The sequence below is a fragment of the Zosterops lateralis genome (assembly GCF_965231275.1).
Source record: "Zosterops lateralis genome assembly, chromosome: 4".
Taxonomy (NCBI): Eukaryota; Metazoa; Chordata; class Aves; order Passeriformes; family Zosteropidae; genus Zosterops; species Zosterops lateralis.
The window spans coordinates 74,005,770-74,023,828 of NC_139765.1; the positions used below are offsets into that span (position 1 = coordinate 74,005,770).

Genomic DNA, 18,059 nt, shown 5'->3' on the forward strand with positions numbered 1-18,059 from the left:
TCCCGGGAATACCACAAGGTTCTGGGGTAGAGGGGGTGACACTGGGGTGACACAGGGGTGACACGGGGACAATATGGGAATTTCTGGGGACACCGCAGTGCTGCTGCCTCAGGGCTGGACTTGGCCCCTCTGGACCTTTCCCCAGGCCCGTTCCCATTCCTGTTCCCGCTCCTGTTCCCGTTCCGCATGGCCGGAGCCGCGCTGAGCCAAAGGCAGCCAGACAGGCCAAGGCAGGAGCATCCCTGAACCCCTCCAAAGCCTCGGCTCATCCCGAAAATCACTCATTAAACCAACATCAAAATGCAAAAAAGGTCGGAGCGTCTGGCAGGGCGCCGGAGCCGCGGAAAGGCTTTTCCGTGCGGAGAGGGGGCTCCGGCAGGAAAGAGCCAATTAAGGGGAGCGGTTACAGCGATTCCTCGCAGCAAAGCTCCCGTCGGAACCACTGGAGGGGAAAAAGAGACGCCGATTACTCCGAGAGGCAGGTTGGGAATTCAGCTGCTCCAGGGCTTTTTGAGATGTCTGGCTCGGGAGCGGCTGGCGTGGGAAACACCTGGCTCTGGATGCGGCACCGGGAACGGGGAGCGGCCGGGGGGGACGGGGGATCCCGGGGAGCAGTCAGGAGAGACTGGGATGGGATGGGGTGGGATGGGATGGGGTGGAATGGGATGGGATGGGATGGGATGGGATGGGATGGGGTGGGGTGGGGTGGGATGGGGTGGGATGGGGTGGGATGGGATGGGGTGGGGTGGGGTGGGATGGGGTGGGATGAGGTGGGATGGGGTGGGGTGGGGTCACCCCTCAGCAGGAATGCCCCACGTTGTGTCCCGCTGTATCCCAGTGCAGCGGATCTGCCCAGGGGTGGAAAGGATCCACAGAGGGGTCTGGACAGAGGTTGGATCTATGGGACAGGGACGATGGGATGAGGTTCCACAAGGCCAAGTGGAGCCCTGGCACAGGGTGTGGCTGTCCCTGCATCCCTGGATGTGCTCAAGGCCAGGCTGGATGGGGCTTGGAGCCACCTGGGACAGGGGAAGGTGTCCCTGCCCACGGCAGAGCTGGAACCATTCAGTGAATCCCTTGGATCACACCAACCCCATGGAACACTCCAGACACGGAAAGCTGGGAAAGGCCCTGGGGGTGCCGCTCATCTGGAGGGACCCAGAGCTGCAGGGACAACACCCAGGATCATCTGGGGGCAGGGCAGGGTCCATGTGACACCAGATGTGGCACCAGCACTGTCCCCGTCACCCCACAGCTCCGGCACCGGGGACAGAAGGCGAAGCATTCCCGGGATCCAAGGACAACATGCCCGTGGAAGGGCTGGGAAGGGCTGGCTGGGGCTGGGGGCGCAGGGACCCCCCGGGACCCCAGGGCCCCGCTCCCCCCGGAGCTGCCGGAGCCGCGCCTGGGCGGCTTTCCAAGGTCAGCTGCAGTCAGGGTGGATTAAATCACTCGGGCAGCTCCGCTCCCGGGAGCGCATCCAGCCCGGAACAGCAGCACCGCACGGGCTCCGAACGGCCACCGCCGCCAATGTCACCCACGGGGACCCCACGGGGACCCCACGGGGACCCCACGGGACCCGGCACTCACTCCCTGGGATCGCCAGCACAGAGTGGGGTGTCAGGATATTGGGGTGAACAGCACGGGGCCCCCAGGACGCAGCCCTGGCCTTGTCCCCAGGGCCAGGGTGCCACAGAGGCTCCTTGTCCCCAGGGTGTGGCCCCTGTCACCCTGTCCCCAGATGGTCTCAAGGTGGAGGGGAGGGGGGTGGGACCCCCCGTGGTCCTGTCCCAGTTCCAGCCCCAGTCTGGGCTGGGGGGACACAAAGGGACATTCCAGTCACGTCCCCTGCTCCAGCCTCAGGACCCCACTGCAGTGGGGACACGCCCCCACCCCAGGGGGGACAGCAGGGGCAGGGACCTCCCCCCGGGCCTGCCTGGAGAGGAGCGAGGGGGGCTCATCCCCCCGGGAAGGGCAAGGGAGCAGCCCCACCTTTGGGATGGGGAGGGCTGGGGCCGTGCCGGTGCCATTCCCTGCTATTCCCTCATCCCACGGGGGGCTCCGGGGGGCCGCGGGGACACGGGGGGGGACAGATGGGGGGTGGGTGGCAGCCCAGACCTGCCGGGCTAAAAATACCCCGCCCGCCCGCGGATCTCCCGGCCCGGCGGCGTCACCCGCTCCCGGGAGTATTTTTACTTCCCTGGCAGCTCGTGCCGGGTGGAAGGGCCGGGGGGGCTGGGAAGGGGCTGGCGGGGGGTTCGGGTGCCCCCCGTGTCCCTCCCGTGCCGGGGAAGGTTCCCGGAGAGCCGGCGGGGCCGGGAGGTGGGAGCGGGATGATCCCGGCGGGATGGGCTGCGGGAGGCACCGCGGGCACATCCAGGGACACACGTTTTCCCTCTGGAGCAGCGATTTCCCTCCCGAGGGCGGCTCATCCCAGCCCCCCGCGCATCCTGCGTGGATTTCCTGGGAATGGCGAGCGGGAGCCGCCTGCCTTTCCCTCTCCAGCTCTCCATCCTCCCGTCATCCCCGCTGGAAAAGGCCGGGACTGGAACGAGGATGCTCCAGAGCAGCCCCCGGGAGCCTCCAGCGCCTCGGGCAGGGCCGGGAGCGGATCCAGCAGGATCCCAGCAGGATCCCGGCTCCCTCCCGCTCCAGCGGCTGCCGGAGGGGCCGCGGAGACCCCCGGGGCAGGATTGACCTTGGAGCGGGATAACCATGGAAGCGTCGGGGGAAGGGCGATGGAGGCAGGGAAAGGAAAGACCGCTGAATTTGGGATCGTTACACCGGGAATAATTCGCCTCTGCCCCCTCCCCCTGCCGGAGCCAGCCCAGCCCAACCCAGCCCATTCCAGCCCAGCCCGGCCCAGCCCGGCCCTGCCCGGCCCAGCCCGGCCCAGCCCAGCCCAGCCCAGCCCAGCCCAGCCCAGCCCATTCCAGCCCAGCCCATTCCAGCCCAGCCCGGCCCAGCCCGGCCCAGCCCAGCCCAGCCCAGCCCAGCCCAGCCCAGCCCAGCCCATTCCAGCCCAGCCCAGCCCGGCCCAGCCCAGCCCAGCCCAGCCCAGCCCAGCCCAGCCCGGCCCAGCCCAGCCCGGCCCAGCCCAGCCCAGCCCAGCCCAGCCCATTCCAGCCCAGCCCGGCCCAGCCCAGCCCAGCCCAGCCCAGCCCATTCCAGCCCGGCCCGGCCCAGCCCAGCCCAGCCCAGCCCATTCCAGCCCAGCCCGGCCCAGCCCAGCCCAGCCCATTCCAGCCCAGCCCAGCCCGGCCCAGCCCAGCCCAGCCCAGCCCAGCCCAGCCCAGCCCGGCCCAGCCCAGCCCAGCCCAGCCCAGCCCAGCCCAGCCCGGCCCAGCCCATTCCAGCCCAGCCCAGCCCAGCCCAGCCCAGCCCGGCCCAGCCCAGCCCAGCCCAGCCCATTCCAGCCCAGCCCAGCCCAGCCCAGCCCAGCCCGGCCCAGCCCAGCCCAGCCCAGCCCATTCCAGCCCAGCCCAGCCCAGCCCAGTCCAGCCCAGCCCAGCCCAGCCCAGCCCAGCTCAGTCCAGCCCAGCCCAGCCCAGCCCAGCCCATTCCAGCCCAGCCCAGCCCAGCCCAGCCCAGCCCAGCCCAGCTCAGTCCAGCCCAGCCCAGCCCAGCCCAGCCCAGCCCAGCCCAGTCCAGCCCAGCCCAGCCCAGCCCAGCCCAGCCCAGCCCAGCCCAGCCCAGCCCAGCCCGGCCCAGCCCAGCCCAGCCCAGCCCAGCCCGGCCCTGCACAGCCCAGCCCGGCCCAGCCCAGCCCGGCCCATTCCAGCCCAGCCCAGCCCAGCCCAGCCCAGCTCAGTCCATCCCATTCCAGCCCAGCCCGGCCCATTCCAGCCCAGCCCAGCTCAGTCCAGCCCAGCCCAGCCCAGCCCAGCCCAGCCCAGCCCAGCCCAGCCCAGCCCAGCCCAGCTCAGTCCAGCCCAGCCCAGCCCGGCCCAGCCCAGCCCAGCCCAGCCCAGCCCAGCCCAGCCCAGTCCATCCCATCCCAGCCCGGCCCTGCACAGCCCATCCCACTGCAGCTCCGCGCATTCCAAGCGCAATCCGGGCGGGAAAGCTGCGCTCCACAACAAACAGCTCTCCCGCCTCGGCTCCCGGCAGCCAAATCCTCCCCGGCAGCCAAACCCTGCCCGGCCCCGCACGTGGAAGCGGCGGGTGACGCTCCAGAGCTGCCAAAGCTGCCCCGGCTCCCGCACATCCCTGGGCTCCTGCATTCCCGGGAACAGCATCCCGGATCCCGGCACGTTCCCGGCTCCCGGCGCGGCGCAGCTTCCCGAGGGATGAGTCCCCACTGTCCCTAAACCTGTCTGCACCTGGGATCTTCCCAAAATCCCCCGCCCCTCGAGCTCTCCCTGCACTTCCCAAGCCGCCACGACACGCAGGAAAATTCCCCCGACATTCCAAAAATCCTCCAGTTTGCCAAAGCCTCCCCTCTCTCTTCCCGGGACTGGGATGCTGTTCCCAGGGAGAAGGTTTTCCCTGGTCAAACCCGTCCCTGTTTTATCCCAGGTCGGATCCCCAGCAGTGCTGGCACTGGGAGCGCTGCTGGTGGAAACGCCAAAAGGAGAATCCCTGGAAGCATCCCTGGAAGCATCCAGGTGCCTCTGAGGGGACCAGACAGGAGAATGTCCTGGAAAACCACCGGGAAACCACTCAGGGCTCTGGAGATGAGCAGCATTCCCAGTTGGGATCAGCCTTCCCAAGAGGGACAGGGTGAGGATGGGACACAGGGATGGGGTACAGGGATGGGACACAGGGATGGGGCACAGGGATGGGACAGGATGGGATGCAGGGATGGGACAGGAGGGGACACAGGGATGGGACACAGGGATGAGGCACAGGGATGGGACAGGATGGGATGCAGGGATGGGGCACAGGGATGAGGCACAGGGATGGGACACAGGGATGGGACAGGAGGGGACACAGGGATGGGACAGGATGGGATGCAGGGATGGGGCACAGGGATGAGGCACAGGGATGGGACACAGGGATGGGACACAGGGATGGGACACAGGGATGGGACAGGAGGGGACACAGGGATGGGACAGGAGGGGACACAGGGATGGGGCACAGGGATGGGACAGGATGGGATGCAGGGATGGGACAGGAGGGGACACAGGGATGGGGCACAGGGATGAGGCACAGGGATGGGACACAGGGATGGGGCACAGGGATGGGACACAGGGATGGGGTCCTGGGACACCCCAGGGAGCCCCTCCTTTCTCTCCCCGGGAGCAGCTCGCAAGGCCAGGGCAGCATCCCTTCCCCGCACACGGAATATTCATCCCGGAGCTCTCCCTTGCCGGCTCCCTCCATCCGAGCGATTAATCCCAGAGTTAATTAGGGAAGAGCCACGATCCATCTCCCGCGCCCGGCGCAATTATCCGGAGCGGCTCCGCGGCGGAGCGCGATCGATGGGCGGAGGAGCCGGCCCTTCCCGACACGCTCCACGGATTTATTCCACAAATCCATAGTGGCCTGGGCAGCCGGGGGCCGGCCCCGGTTCATCCCGCGCCGCCGGGCAAATTCCAGTGGTTGGGAAGGATTCAGTGGCATGGGAGAGCCAAAAACCCCAAATCCAGTCTCCACATGCCCTGAAAATCCCAGCCTGGAACATTCCTGCTGCTCCAGAGTGAGAAGGCAAGAGGGAAATGCATTGCAGCCCATCTCTTCCCAGGGAGCAGGGAATTCAGAGGTGGATTCCCACATCCCAGCTTCTCTCCCAACAGGAACTCAAGGAGATGGATGTTCCTCCCTCATCCCCCCTCGGTGCTTTCTCCAGAGGGAATTATTTGGGGAAGCAATGGCAAGGCTGAGCCAGTGTTCCAGCAGGATGGGATGGGGAGGAATCTGGCAAAGGAATTTTGGGATGAAACTCAGTGTGGGTTTCAGGCTCTCCAGTCATGAACTGTGGCTGGAGCAGCTGGAGCAGGAAATCCCTCGGGAAGGTTGGGATGGATGGAACAGGCAGCAGGAGCTCCAGCAGAGCTCCAGGAGATCCAAATCCCATCCCTCGAGGCTCCTGCCCACAACACTGGAGTGGGATGAGCTGGAAGAACAATACTCCCAGTAAGACCAGTGACTGCTGGTGAATCCCACCCCCTGGAGCTGGGAATGGCCACGAGGAGCCGGGATGGGTGCTGGCATCTCCCAGGATCCCATCGTGCCAGGATGGGGGATCTGAGGGGTCTGCCCCAAGCATGGTCCCTGTCCTGGGATGGGACATTCCAGGGACCAGTGCCACGCCCTGGGGGTGGGCTGGGATGTGTCCATGAGGAGCCTCCCAAGGCACAGGACAGGATCCATAAGGATGCAGGTGATGGGGATGGACAAAGCTCCCGAGGCAGGCCAGGAAGCAGGGCAGGCTGAGCTCCCTGAATCCCAGAACACCCTGGAATCCCATGGATCCCCAAGGTCACCCTCCAAAGGCACCCAGTGCCCCAATACCAGTCCCTGATCAAACACAGGATCCAACACTGGCACCAGAAACCGTGGAGTGGCTCAAGCTGGGAATGCACTGAGGTGCCAGAATCCCATCCCAGACCCGGTGCTCCCATCACAAATCCTGCCAACACCCCCAGACCTTCCTGACTCTGAGAAGCGACAGACTCCCCATTAAAACAATCTCCCAAGCTGCTCTTTTCCCCTCTCCCTATTTTCCCGGAATACCCAGGCAGGCTCCGAGCTGGAAAGATCCAATTAGGCACCGAAGCAGCCCCGACGAGCAGCGACGGCCGCGCCATGAAGGGAATTGATTTTATTTGACCGTTTTATGAGCATTGGAAAATTGCATCCGGAGCGTGCGCTCCGCTGGTTAACACATTCCTCATTCCCAGAATTGCTCTGAACCAGCCCCGGAAAATATGCCGGGGAAACAAAGGGAGAAGCGAGGCGGAATTCCCGGGAAATGGGGAGGGAAAACCCCTCGAGGCTTGGGGGCATCCCGGAATTTCCCATGGAAATTCAGTGTTGTCCGTAAGGAGCCCCACGGCGGCACCGGCATCTGACTCATCCCGTCCTTCATTCCCTCAGCCTTGTCCCATCACTTGTCCCCTCATCCTCAGCCTTGGGATGGAACAGATGGGGGCTCATCACTTGTCCCCTCGTCCCCTCATCCTCAGCCTTGTCCTGTCACTTGTCCCCTCATCCTCAGCCTCACCCCAGCCTCACCCGTTCCCTCCGTACCTTTTTCCCGATGAGTTTCTTGCGCAGGAATTCCCGGGCCTCGAACATGTAGGGAATGTCATAGAGGGGCCTCAGCTTCCTGTTCTTGTCCTGCCGAGAGAGGGGACACAGGTCAGGGGATTCCCAAATCTCCTCTCCTGGATCAACATCATCACCCACCCTCTCCCAGGGTCCCGATTCCCCTGAACTCCGAGGGGACCCCGAGATAATCCCAACATCCCCCCCCCAGTTGAGCATCTCTGAGTGGCAGCTCCAGGAAGGAACGGGATGGGACAAGGGAATTTGGGGTGGGGGTGACCAGGATGACCCCCTGGGGTGTCCAGCCCCTGTCCAAGGGCAGCCCCTGGAGTCAAATCCCTGCAGAGGCTGCACAGAAAGGGGACCAAAGGAAACAGGGATTTGCCCTGACGCCATCCAGCACAACCCAACACAATCCAGTGTAACTCAAAGTGACCCAAAGTGACTCAAAGTGACCCAAAGCGACCCAACACAACCCAATGTAACTTAACAGTGCGACCCAGTGTGACCCAATGTCACCCAATATGACCCAAAGTGACCCAACGTGACCCGAAGTGACCCAATGTCACCCAAAGTGACCCAACACAACCCAATGTAAATTATCATGACCCAAAGTGACCCAGAGTGACCCAGTGTCACCCAAAGTGACCCAATGTCACCCAAAGTGATCCAAAGTGACCCAACAACACAAACCAACACGACCTGACCCAGCCCAGCCCCGGTGGGGGACAGCCCTGGGCAGTCACCATGGGCATGGCTCCCCTACACCTCCCTGAGCTGGGGAGGAAATCATGGAAAAGAGGGAGATGAGGCCAAAACAGCTGGAAATGGAGGAGCAGAGTGAGACAGGAGCAGAGTGAGACAGGAGCAGGAGGATACAGGCGGCGGCACTCGGCTCCTCCCTAATGAACGAGGCTTTGGCAGAGTTTATTGTCCTTGACGCTGCTCATTCCCAGGCTGCTCCCTGGGGATGTTCCCTCCTCCACTGCACGGCCCTGACGGCACCGGGGATGGGAACGGGATGGATCCAATGAGGGGATCCCTGGGAACCCACAGCCAGTGATGGGAATGGGAACGGGATGGATCCAATGAGGGGATCCCTGGGAACCCACAGCCAGTGATGGGAATGGGAACGGGATGGATCCTGCCAGGGGATCCCTGGGAACCCACAGCCAGTGCCGGGGATGGGAATGGGAATGGGATGGATCCTGCCAGGGGATCCCTGGGAACCCACAGCCAGCACCAACCCAATCCCAGAGGTGGCTCCTGCTGCAGGCAGAAGCTGAAAACCCTCTCAAAGGCAGGTCCTGATCCTGGCAGGATTTCCCCTGGAAAAAGGAGCTTTTCCACCCCCTGGGGGCACAGAAAAAGTTCCTGACACCCAAACGGGTGGGGCTGAGGAGCTGGCATGGAGCTGTGCCAGGCAACTGGGATGTGGTGCCAACCTGCCAGCCCCAGAGCTGGCTTTCCAGCAGGAAAAGAGCTTTAGGGACATGGCCCAGCTGGGGGCACAGCTTGGGAATGTGGGAGCTGCCCAGCTCCTGGTGAGGCGCTCAGGATGGAGGTGTCTTCAGGACATAGCCAGTCACAGAAAAATTCCCGTTCCCGTGCCAGGGCTGGAGTGGAGCCCTGGGATCAATCCTGTGGCCCCAGGAGCTGAGCAGGGCTGCTGGGGGGCTCCTATTGCAGCATCCCCCCCTGGAGCCCCAGCATTCCCCAGGGCCGGAGCACACCTGGGGCTGCCCCCACTCCAGGGAAGTTGGGATATTGGGATGATGAATTCCTCATTTCCCAGTGCCATGGAACTGCCACCATCGCTCCACGGAGAAGTCACCATGTGGAGAGTGAGGATTCACCAATGGGGTGCCACTTTGGCACCTCCTGCTCCTAGAAGATCCCAAAGCAGATCCCACAGCAGATCCCACAGCAGATCCCACAGCAGATCCAACCCCTGGAGCTGTGGGAGCTGGGAACAAGCAGGGAGGAGCTGCCGTGGCACCACCAGCCTCTCCCTCTGCCCCTTCCCAGGGGAGCACAGCCCCCCCTTCCCAAACTGCCCATGGGCTCCTGGAGCATTCCCAAATCCTCGGGGTGACTCCCAGACCCTTCTGTCAGTGGGATCTGAGGGATCCGGGCCCCGAGACTCTCCTGCCCTCGCCAAGGTCACGGCGGAGCTCCGGCACCGAGCGCGGCTCCGCGCGGCAAAGCCCTGTGCAAACACTAATTAATCCTCACTAACGAACTCCAAATTTATGGCTTAGTTAAGTGTCTGTCTGGCACAGGCTGTTAAATCCCTAATCCCCTCCCACCGGAGCGCAGGGAGCAGCGGGACAGCAAAGCCCTGGGTGGCCCCGAGGGCTCAGGGGCCGGCAGGGAATTCCTGAAGGAGCCCTGGAGGTGTGACCTGGCTCCTCCCCAAAGCTCCATCGGGCCTGGACCACGCCGGAAAGGCATCAACCTGAAAAGGGACCACCCCAAAAAGGCACCACCCTGAACAGGAATCACCCCAAAAAGGCACCACCCCAGAAAGGAACCACCCTGAAAAGGCACCACCTCGAAAAGGCATCATCCCCAAAAAAGGACCACCCCATAAAGGGACCATCCCAAAACTGGACCACCCCAAAACTGGACCACCCCAAAAAGGAACCATCCTGAAAAGGCACCAGCCCAGAAAGGAACCACCCCGAAAATGGACCATCCCAAAAAGAGACTATCCCAAAAAGGGACCATCTCAAAAAGGGATCACCCCAAAAAGGGACCATCCCAGAAATGGACCATCCCAAAAAGAGACTATCTCAAAAAGGGGCCACCTCAAAAAGGGGCCACCTCAAAAAGGGACAACCAGCACAGGCCTCCCAGCACCAGCACCATTCCTGTGCCACACTGGGATCCACAGAGCCACCCTGCCAGTCCTGGATGTGCCACAGAAGTGGGATCTAAGCCCTCCCCAAAGCTCCATCAGAGCAGCTCACAGGTCTGCAGCCCTGTGGGACCACTCCCAAAAGGGGTCACCCCCAAAGGATTCACCCCAAGAAGGGGTCACCCCAAATAGAGTCACCCCAAGAAGGGGTCACCCCAAAAAAGAGTCACCCCAAGAAGGGGTCACCCCAAAAAGGGGGTCACCAGAACATCCCCCGGCTGCATCATTCCAGCCCCGGATGTGCTGGCACTGACCGAGCCCTCACATCCTCCTCCTCCTGCTGCTGCTGCTGCAAAATGCCAATTCCCTTTGGGAATTCTCCGCACACAAGGCCCGGCGGTGCCAGGAGCTGGATAATGGGAACGTTTAAGTGCCCAACCCAAACCGCCCCGACCATTCGCTGTCAGCCCCCATTAATTCCCGCTCTGTTGTCCCACAGCAGTGACACTCCCGGCGCGGGGACGGCGGCAGCTGACGGCTCTGGGAACCCGTTCAAGCCCTCGGACGCTCCGCGGAGGTTTTGCAAATAAACAGGAAAAATCAACGGAGCAGCGGGAAGCCGACGGAGCTCCACAGCCGGAAAACTCCGGCAGTTTCTGACACGGAGGAGGATTTTTGTTGGGTTTAACCCGTTTCCCGAGGCAGGAGTTGGATCCCAGCAATGAATCGCCTCGGAACTGGCGGCTGCCCCATCCCTGGAATGTTCACATCCAGGCTGGACAGGGCTTGGAACATCCTGGGATAGTGGAAGTGTCCCTGCCCGTGGTGGGACTGGATGGGCTTGAAGGTCCCTTCCAACCCCACCCCACCCAACTCATCCCAATCCGCTCTGGGATCCCACGATTCCATGAAATACCAATCCCGGCTCCCCTCGGCTGCTGGAGAGAGTCGTCAGCCACCGAGAAGTTAATTAAGCCCCGGGATCTGAGGCTCACTTAATTAAAGGTGAGCAGCGAGGACGTCGCTCCATTAGCTGCATCTTCAGGGAGCAGCTGGAGGAGGGAGGCACCCGCTCCTCCCGGAACACCGAGATCCCAATCCCGAATTGGATGGGAACGCTCTGCTTTATCCCAGGCTGGGGAAACTGGGCAAAAAAGCGACTTTTTCATTCCAGTGAGGGGGATGAGAGACCCCTGAATTCCCAGAACAACTCCCCACAGCCCGGAACCCCGACAGGGTGAGAGGATTCCGGCTCTCCTGTGCAATTAACAGCGTTACACCGGGCGGGAACTAATTAAGGTCCATTTCCAGGGAAGCAGCAGCCAGGACCCACTGCCAGGATTCCAGAGGGGATTGGAAATGGAGTGCTGCATTCCTGGCTGCCGGGGGTCCCACTCCCCAGGGCTCTGGGGGTGATGATGGATACAGGCACAGCTGGAGCAGCTGGAAAACACTCTGAGATCCGGGATGGCAAATCCAGCTCCACATTCCAGGGCTTCCCGGGAACTCTGCAGCCCCTGAGGGATCCCAGGCTGGGAGGAACCTGCTCCATTCCATCCAGAGCAGGAGAGGCTCCTGGGAATCCATGGAGTTACATTCTCCTGCTCCCAGGAAGCCGGAGCAGGGAAGGGGCGATGGCTCATCAGCCGAGTCACGCCACGGCTCACCCTGGGCTGAACCCGCCAGGGATGTGCCGGGTGGGAAATCCATCCCAGAGCCCCTGACAGGGAACAGGCACTGCCTGGAACACGCACCCCGCTCATCCAGGGGTGCTCAGAGCAGGGGGAACGGCCTGATCCCCCCGGGATGAGCCAGAGCTCCCAGCTCCCTGTGCAAAGATTCCGGGTTTTTCTCCAGAATTCCGGGTGCCAACACTCAAGGGGGGTCCCCGGTGGAGCCGAGGGGACCCAGGGCCTGGTGGCGCCGTGGGATGGCAGGTGGGGAGAGCCCCCCCCATCCCTGCCGGCACAATTAGGGAAGCTCATTATTTGTAAAGTAATTAGCAGAGCTAATCAACTCCCAGCGCCAGGGCGGAATGAGCAGGAGGAGAGCGGGAGCTGCCAGCTGGAAATGCCAGTGCTGGGAGCAGGGACAGGGACACTGCAGTCCCCAGGGTGGGGCCTTGGGCCGGGGCAGAGCCCAGAGCTGGGGAATGACCCCACCCGGGGCAGGGAGGCTCCCAGGGATCCCACCCAGGGCAGGGATCCCACCAGGAGCAGGGAGGCTCCCAGGGATCCCACCCAGGGCAGGGAGGCTCCCAGGGATCCCACCAGGGCAGGGATCCCACCAGGAGCAGAGAGGCTCCCAGGGATCCCACCCAGGGCAGGGAGGCTCCCAGAGATCCCACCAGGAGCAGGGATCCCATCAGGGCCAGGGAGACTCCCAGGGATCCCACCCAGGGCAGGGAGGCTCCCAGAGATCCCACCAGGAGCAGGGATCCCATCAGGGCCAGGGAGACTCCCAGGGATCCCACCCAGGGCAGGGAGGCTCCCAGGGATCCCACCCGGGGCAGGGAGACTCCCAGGGATCCCACCAGGGCAGGGAGACTCCCAGGGATCCCACCCAGGGCAGGGATCCCACCAGGAGCAGGGAGGCTCCCAGGGATGCAGGGAAGGGGCGATGGCACATCAGCGGTGTCACACCAGGGTTCACCCTCGGCTGGAGCCGGCAGGGCTGTCCCGGGTGGGGAATCGGGAATCCATCGCACAGATCCGAGCCGGGGCCGGCAGGGCGGTGACAGGGCGGTGACAGGGCGGTGACAGGGCGGTGACAGGGACCGGCAGGAGCGCCCGGGAGCGGCTGCTCCACATCCCAGCCCCGGGAAGCTCCGGGAAGCTCCCGGCGTGGGGACGGCTCTTTCCCGGCGTCCCGGGATCCCGGCAGGGCTGGGAACGACCCCGGGAGCAGCGACAGCCCCGGGGAAGTGACAGGGGATGAACAAACAGCTCCCGGTGACATCCCCAGGCAGCCCCAGCAGGTGCGTGTTCAAGGGGCGACGCCTGGAGTGGGCACTGGGCTCCTCCAGCCTCTCCTGCTCCTCCTCTCAGTCCCCGAGAGCCACTCGAGTGACAGGCGGGGCTGGTGGCTCTGCTGGCCCCGAGGGACACAGGGCACGGCCTGAGAGGGGCAGCAGGGCTTGGGAGCCGCGGGGTAACCGAGCCTGGAGGAGCCTCAGAGCCCATCGAGTCCAACGTTCCCAGCACTGCCACGGCCAGCACTGACCCTGTCCCCAAGTGCCACCTCCACGCGGTTTGAAATCCCTGCAGGGATGGGGATTGCACCCCTGTGCCAGGGCTGGGCAGCCCTTTCCAGGAGGGAACACAGGAAAGAGGGATACAGGATCCCAAAGCAGGGTACAGGACCCCAAAGGGGAGCACAGGATCCCAAATAGGGGGTACAGGAGCCCGAAGTGGAGTACAGGAACTCAAAGAGGGGTACAGGACCCCAAAGGAGGGTACAGGACCCCAAAGGGGAGGTACAGAACCCCAAAGGGGGGTACAGGACCCCAAAGAGTGACACAGGATCTCAAAGAGGGGTGCAGGATCCCAAACTGGGGGTACAGGACCCCAAAGGGGAGGTACAGGATCCTAAAGAGGAGTACAGGACCCCGTGGCCAGGACAATTTGGGGTGGGAACAACGACCCCAAGACCCCGGAGCAGGACAGCCACAGCTCCAGCAGGATTGGTGCTCCCATGGGGGCTCTGCTCCCTGCTGGCCCCAGGACACGCTCTGTGTGACCACCCTCGTCATCCCGGGCAGGGCTGAAGGGCCGGGGAGCGCCAGGAGCCGGAGCAGGGAACGCCCCAGGACAAATGGGAACGGCGGGGAACGATGGAAGCGACGGCACGGAAATAACCGGAGCTGCTTCAGCACAACCCAGAACTATAAATAATAAAGTTATAAATTATAGAACACGGGAATCAGGGAAGGGGTTGGGTTGGAAGGGACCTCACAGCCCCTTCAGTGCCACCCCTGACGTGGGCAGGGACACCTCCCACTGTCCCAGGGTGGAGAGGAGAAGGGTCCAGGGAGAGCTTCCAGCACATTCCAGGGCCCAAAGGGGCTCCAGGAGAGCTGCAGAGGGACTGGGGACAGGGACAGGACACAGGGAATGGCTTCCCACTGCCACAGGGCAGGGCTGGATGGGAGATTGGGAACTGGGAATTCCTGTCTGGGCTGGAATTGGCAGAGCAGCTGTGGCTGCCCCTGGATCCCTGGCAGTGGCCAAGGCCAGGCTGGACACTGGGGCTGGGCTGGGGACAGTGGGAGGTGTCCCTGCCATGGCAGGGGTGGCCCTGGGGGGGCTCTGGGCTCCCTTCCTACCCAAACCATTCCATGATTTTATGTTTCCAGCACTCCTGGCTGAGGAAGAACAGGGGAAGAATCCTATAATTGGGGCTGGGGCGCTGACAGGAGCTCCCCAAGGGGCTTTAACCCCTCTGGCAGCTCCGTGCCAGCCCCAGCCTGGCCCCAAACCCCTCAGTGGGAGCAGCAGGGGAGGCACAGGGCCCTTCCCACGGAATTAATGGGGGAATCAGCCGAGCACAGCGCTGCCCATTCCCGGGGGATTCATCATCCGGCACCGCTTGGCTCGGTGCCCCCTCTCTGGGGCTGATGAGGAAATTGAGACATCCCAAAATATCCGCTCCTTCCACAGATCACTTGTGCTCTTTCCCTCCCTCATTTCCCCACTGCAGAGCTGGAATTGGGTGTTAAACGAGCCTGACTTCCCCGGCAGCCCCGGGAGCTCCGGAAGAGCTGCTCCAGCCAGGCTGAGATCCCTGGAAAAGCTGTGCCAGCAGCAGCCCTGCTCCAGGCACCAGGTTCTCCTGGATAAACGGGAGACACGGCTCTGCTGCCTCAGGGCTCTTGTCCCAACCGCTGGAATTCATCCACCCCCAGCCTGTGTGTCCCTCTGGAATGAACTGCCCAGAACGAGGCGGAAATCGCGGGAGTGAGTTGGATTTGTGCTGAGTATCCTTTGGCTGCTGGAATGCAGATCCTCAGCAGCAGGCACCTGGAACTGGGGCACTGCATTCCAGGCATCCCAAACCCGGGCCCTTGGAGTTGGGGGATGTATCCTGGACACCCTAGAGTGGGCACCTGGAATTGGAATGTGGCATTCCAGGTATCCCAAACCAGGGCCTTGGAATTGGGGGATGCATCCTGGACAACCCATCCTGAGTACCTGGAATTTGGGTTCTGCATTCCAGGCATCCCAAAGTGGGCACCCAGAATTGGGGGATGCATCCTGGACACCTCAAACTGGGCACCTGGAATTGGGGGATGCATCCCAGACACCCCAAACTGGGCACCTGGAATTGGGAGGTGCATCCTGAATACCCCAAACTGGGCACCTGCATTTGGGGTGCTGCATTCCAAGCATCCCAAACCGGGCACCTGGAATTGGGGGAGGCAGCCCAAGCCCTGTCATGGTTGGGAGGTGCTGGTTCTGAGCTGCCCCCAACTGAATCTGTGCAGCCCCCAGGACATCCCAGAGTCCCTGGATGTTCCCAAGCCCCTGAAACCCTCAGCCCCATTCCCAGCTCCTGAGCTCCAGCCGGGATCCCACACCTGGCTCTGATTCCAGCACGGAGCAGGCAGCGCAGGCAGGGCAGGCTCAGCCCAGAGTGCAGCTGGAGGAGCCCCAGGGTGTGGCTCTGCGGGCACCAGGGGGATGTGGCTCCGAGGGCCACGCAGATTTTGGAATCCAGCAGTGTTCTGGCTGCTCTGCTCCCACAAGAGAGGGAAAACGGGGTCAGCGTTCCCAGAACAGGGATGATCCCGACCCCAGGCCTGGCTGTGGGACACTGTGACACCAGGAGATGCCTCTGCATCCTGAAACCGTCACCGAGGGGACGGGAACGGGGACAGGGACGAGGATGGAGCTGGCAGCTGCTGCCAGGCACGGCCATTTCAGGGCTCTGGGAAGAGCCTCCACGCCGTCCCCGCTGTTATCCTGGATTCCAGAGGATAACTGCAGACCCCCAGGGATGCAGAGCGGGGCTGTCCCTCCAGGCCCTCCCTGCCCTGGATTTGGGGTCGTGTGTGGGAGGGGACTCACTCCCGGCCCCTTTTGTCCCCGCTCCTGGCGGGTTTCCTGCCCGTGGATCCTCCCACACGGCCCCGAAGGCACCGGGAGCAGGGTCAGGGCAGGAATTGGGAGTGCTGGGATGTGGGAGCAGCTCGGAGCCCGGCCCGGAGCCGGAGCTGCACCGAGCACTCCGAGCCCACCCGCACGTGACGGAGAGAAGGAGGAAAAGCAGCTGGAGAAAAGTAGGACAGCGGGGCCGGGAGCGAGGGAAGAGCTCTGAGGGATGGAGCTGCCTCCCCTCTGCAGGGCCTGGGACAGGGGACACCCTGAGCTGTCACTGCCCCTGTCATTGTCACCATCGCTGTCACCCCTGCCCTGCTCACAGGACGCTCTGAGACCCCCCTGCCAGCCCCAGGGGGCTGCACTGTGCAGGAAAAGGCAGGATGGATCCATGAGCCATGGCACAGGCAAGATGGATCTATTATCCCTGGCACAGGACCCCTGGCACAGGCTGGATGGATCCATGAGCCATGGCACAGGATCCCTGGCACAGGCTGGATGGATCCACAAGCCACGGCACAGGCAGGATGGATCCATTATCCACAGCACAGAGGGGATCCACAGCCCAGCCCCAGTCCCTGGCCCAGGTCACCTCCAGCACACCCAGGGTGACACTGGGGCCGTGCCAGGCCACGCCACTCTGGTGCCAGCAGGGCCCAGCCCTTCCTCAGCACCAAGCCCTGCAGATCCAGGGCAGCTCCTCCATGGAAAGTCCTTTCCAAGGGTCCCCACGGCTTTGCCACTTGCACTGGGAATTTTGGGAGGTTCTGAGGTGCTCCTGGTGTCCTCAAGGATGGCCGGTGACACCGGAGTCCAGGAATTCCAGCTGGGGGAAGGGGGCTGTGGGGGCTGCAGGAGGGACGTTCCCAATCCATCTCCCCTCCATCCCATCCATCCCTGACGTCTCCAAATGTCTGGCACTAAATCCCGCCGGTGCTAATGGAGGGGGAATATTCATGATTCCCGGTTCTGGGAGCGGCGCCGGCAGAGGTGCAGGAATGGGGGAGTTCCCACTGCTCCCACGGCTCAAACCCCCGAGCGCTGCGGGGCTGGGGAAGCTCCAGGCTCCCGCTCCTGAGCAGAGAGGGATGGGTGTCCTGGGATAAACACGGAGCCCTGGCCCGGCTGGGACCCCTGTGACCACCCTGAGCTGGGAGCAGGATGGAATTGGCAGGTGGGATGCGAGCCTGACCCAGGCCTTGGGGACAGACCTTCCCTGTCCTGTCCATGCGTGAATGGAGCTGCTCCTGTCCCCTCCCTGCACGCAGAGTGGCCCAGCCCTGTCCCCAGTGTCCCCTCGGCCACCCCAACTGGTCACTGTGCAGGATCCAGGACGATGCCAGAGCTGTTCCTGCTTCCCACACGGAGCAGGGGCTCCCGAGCCGGGAGATGGGCACGGAGCCAGCGCAGAGGCTCGTCCCACACTGAAATCAGGGATCGATTCCCGAGGCGCAAGGGCCGGAGCATTAATTGCAGAGCTCAGCTCTGTGCCAGGGCCGAGGCTCTGCTCCAATTCGGTGCAATTTTCCATGCGCTGAGGAATTCCAGCAGCTCCCGAGCAGCTCAGAAGGTCAAAGCCGCGCTCTCCCGGCAGCGTTTTCACGCTCATCCAGCCGAGCCACAAACAGCCGGGGCTGGGCACGGACCAAACCTCTGGAGCGGCTCCCGGAGCGCGCCAGGGCTGGAGCAGCATCCCCGGGAATGCGAGCTGGCAGGTGCCTGGATCTCCCTCCGAGCGTCGGTGTCACAACACCAGGCAGGAATTACAACAGAGGGATTGCAGCACTTAGCGGGAGGCGGCAGGGGAAGGATCTCGGCACAGCCCCGTCCCCGGGGATCGCTCAGATCCAGGTTCTGGTGGCAGCAGCAGCAGATGGGCTGAGCGGGGCCTG

General features: G+C 63.4%; 1 protein-coding gene across 1 annotated transcript in view; it reads right to left on the reverse strand.

Moving 5' to 3' along the window:
- SND1 (staphylococcal nuclease and tudor domain containing 1) overlaps positions 1-18,059 on the reverse strand; it is a gene marked incomplete at its 5' end in the record, with an annotated part of 77,896 nt that overhangs the window by 29,246 nt on the left and 30,591 nt on the right. Inside the window, one exon of the mRNA XM_083860653.1 lies at positions 7,195-7,284. Within this exon, the coding sequence (XP_083716779.1) occupies positions 7,195-7,284 (90 nt within the window). The remainder of the gene's footprint in view (positions 1-7,194; positions 7,285-18,059) is intronic.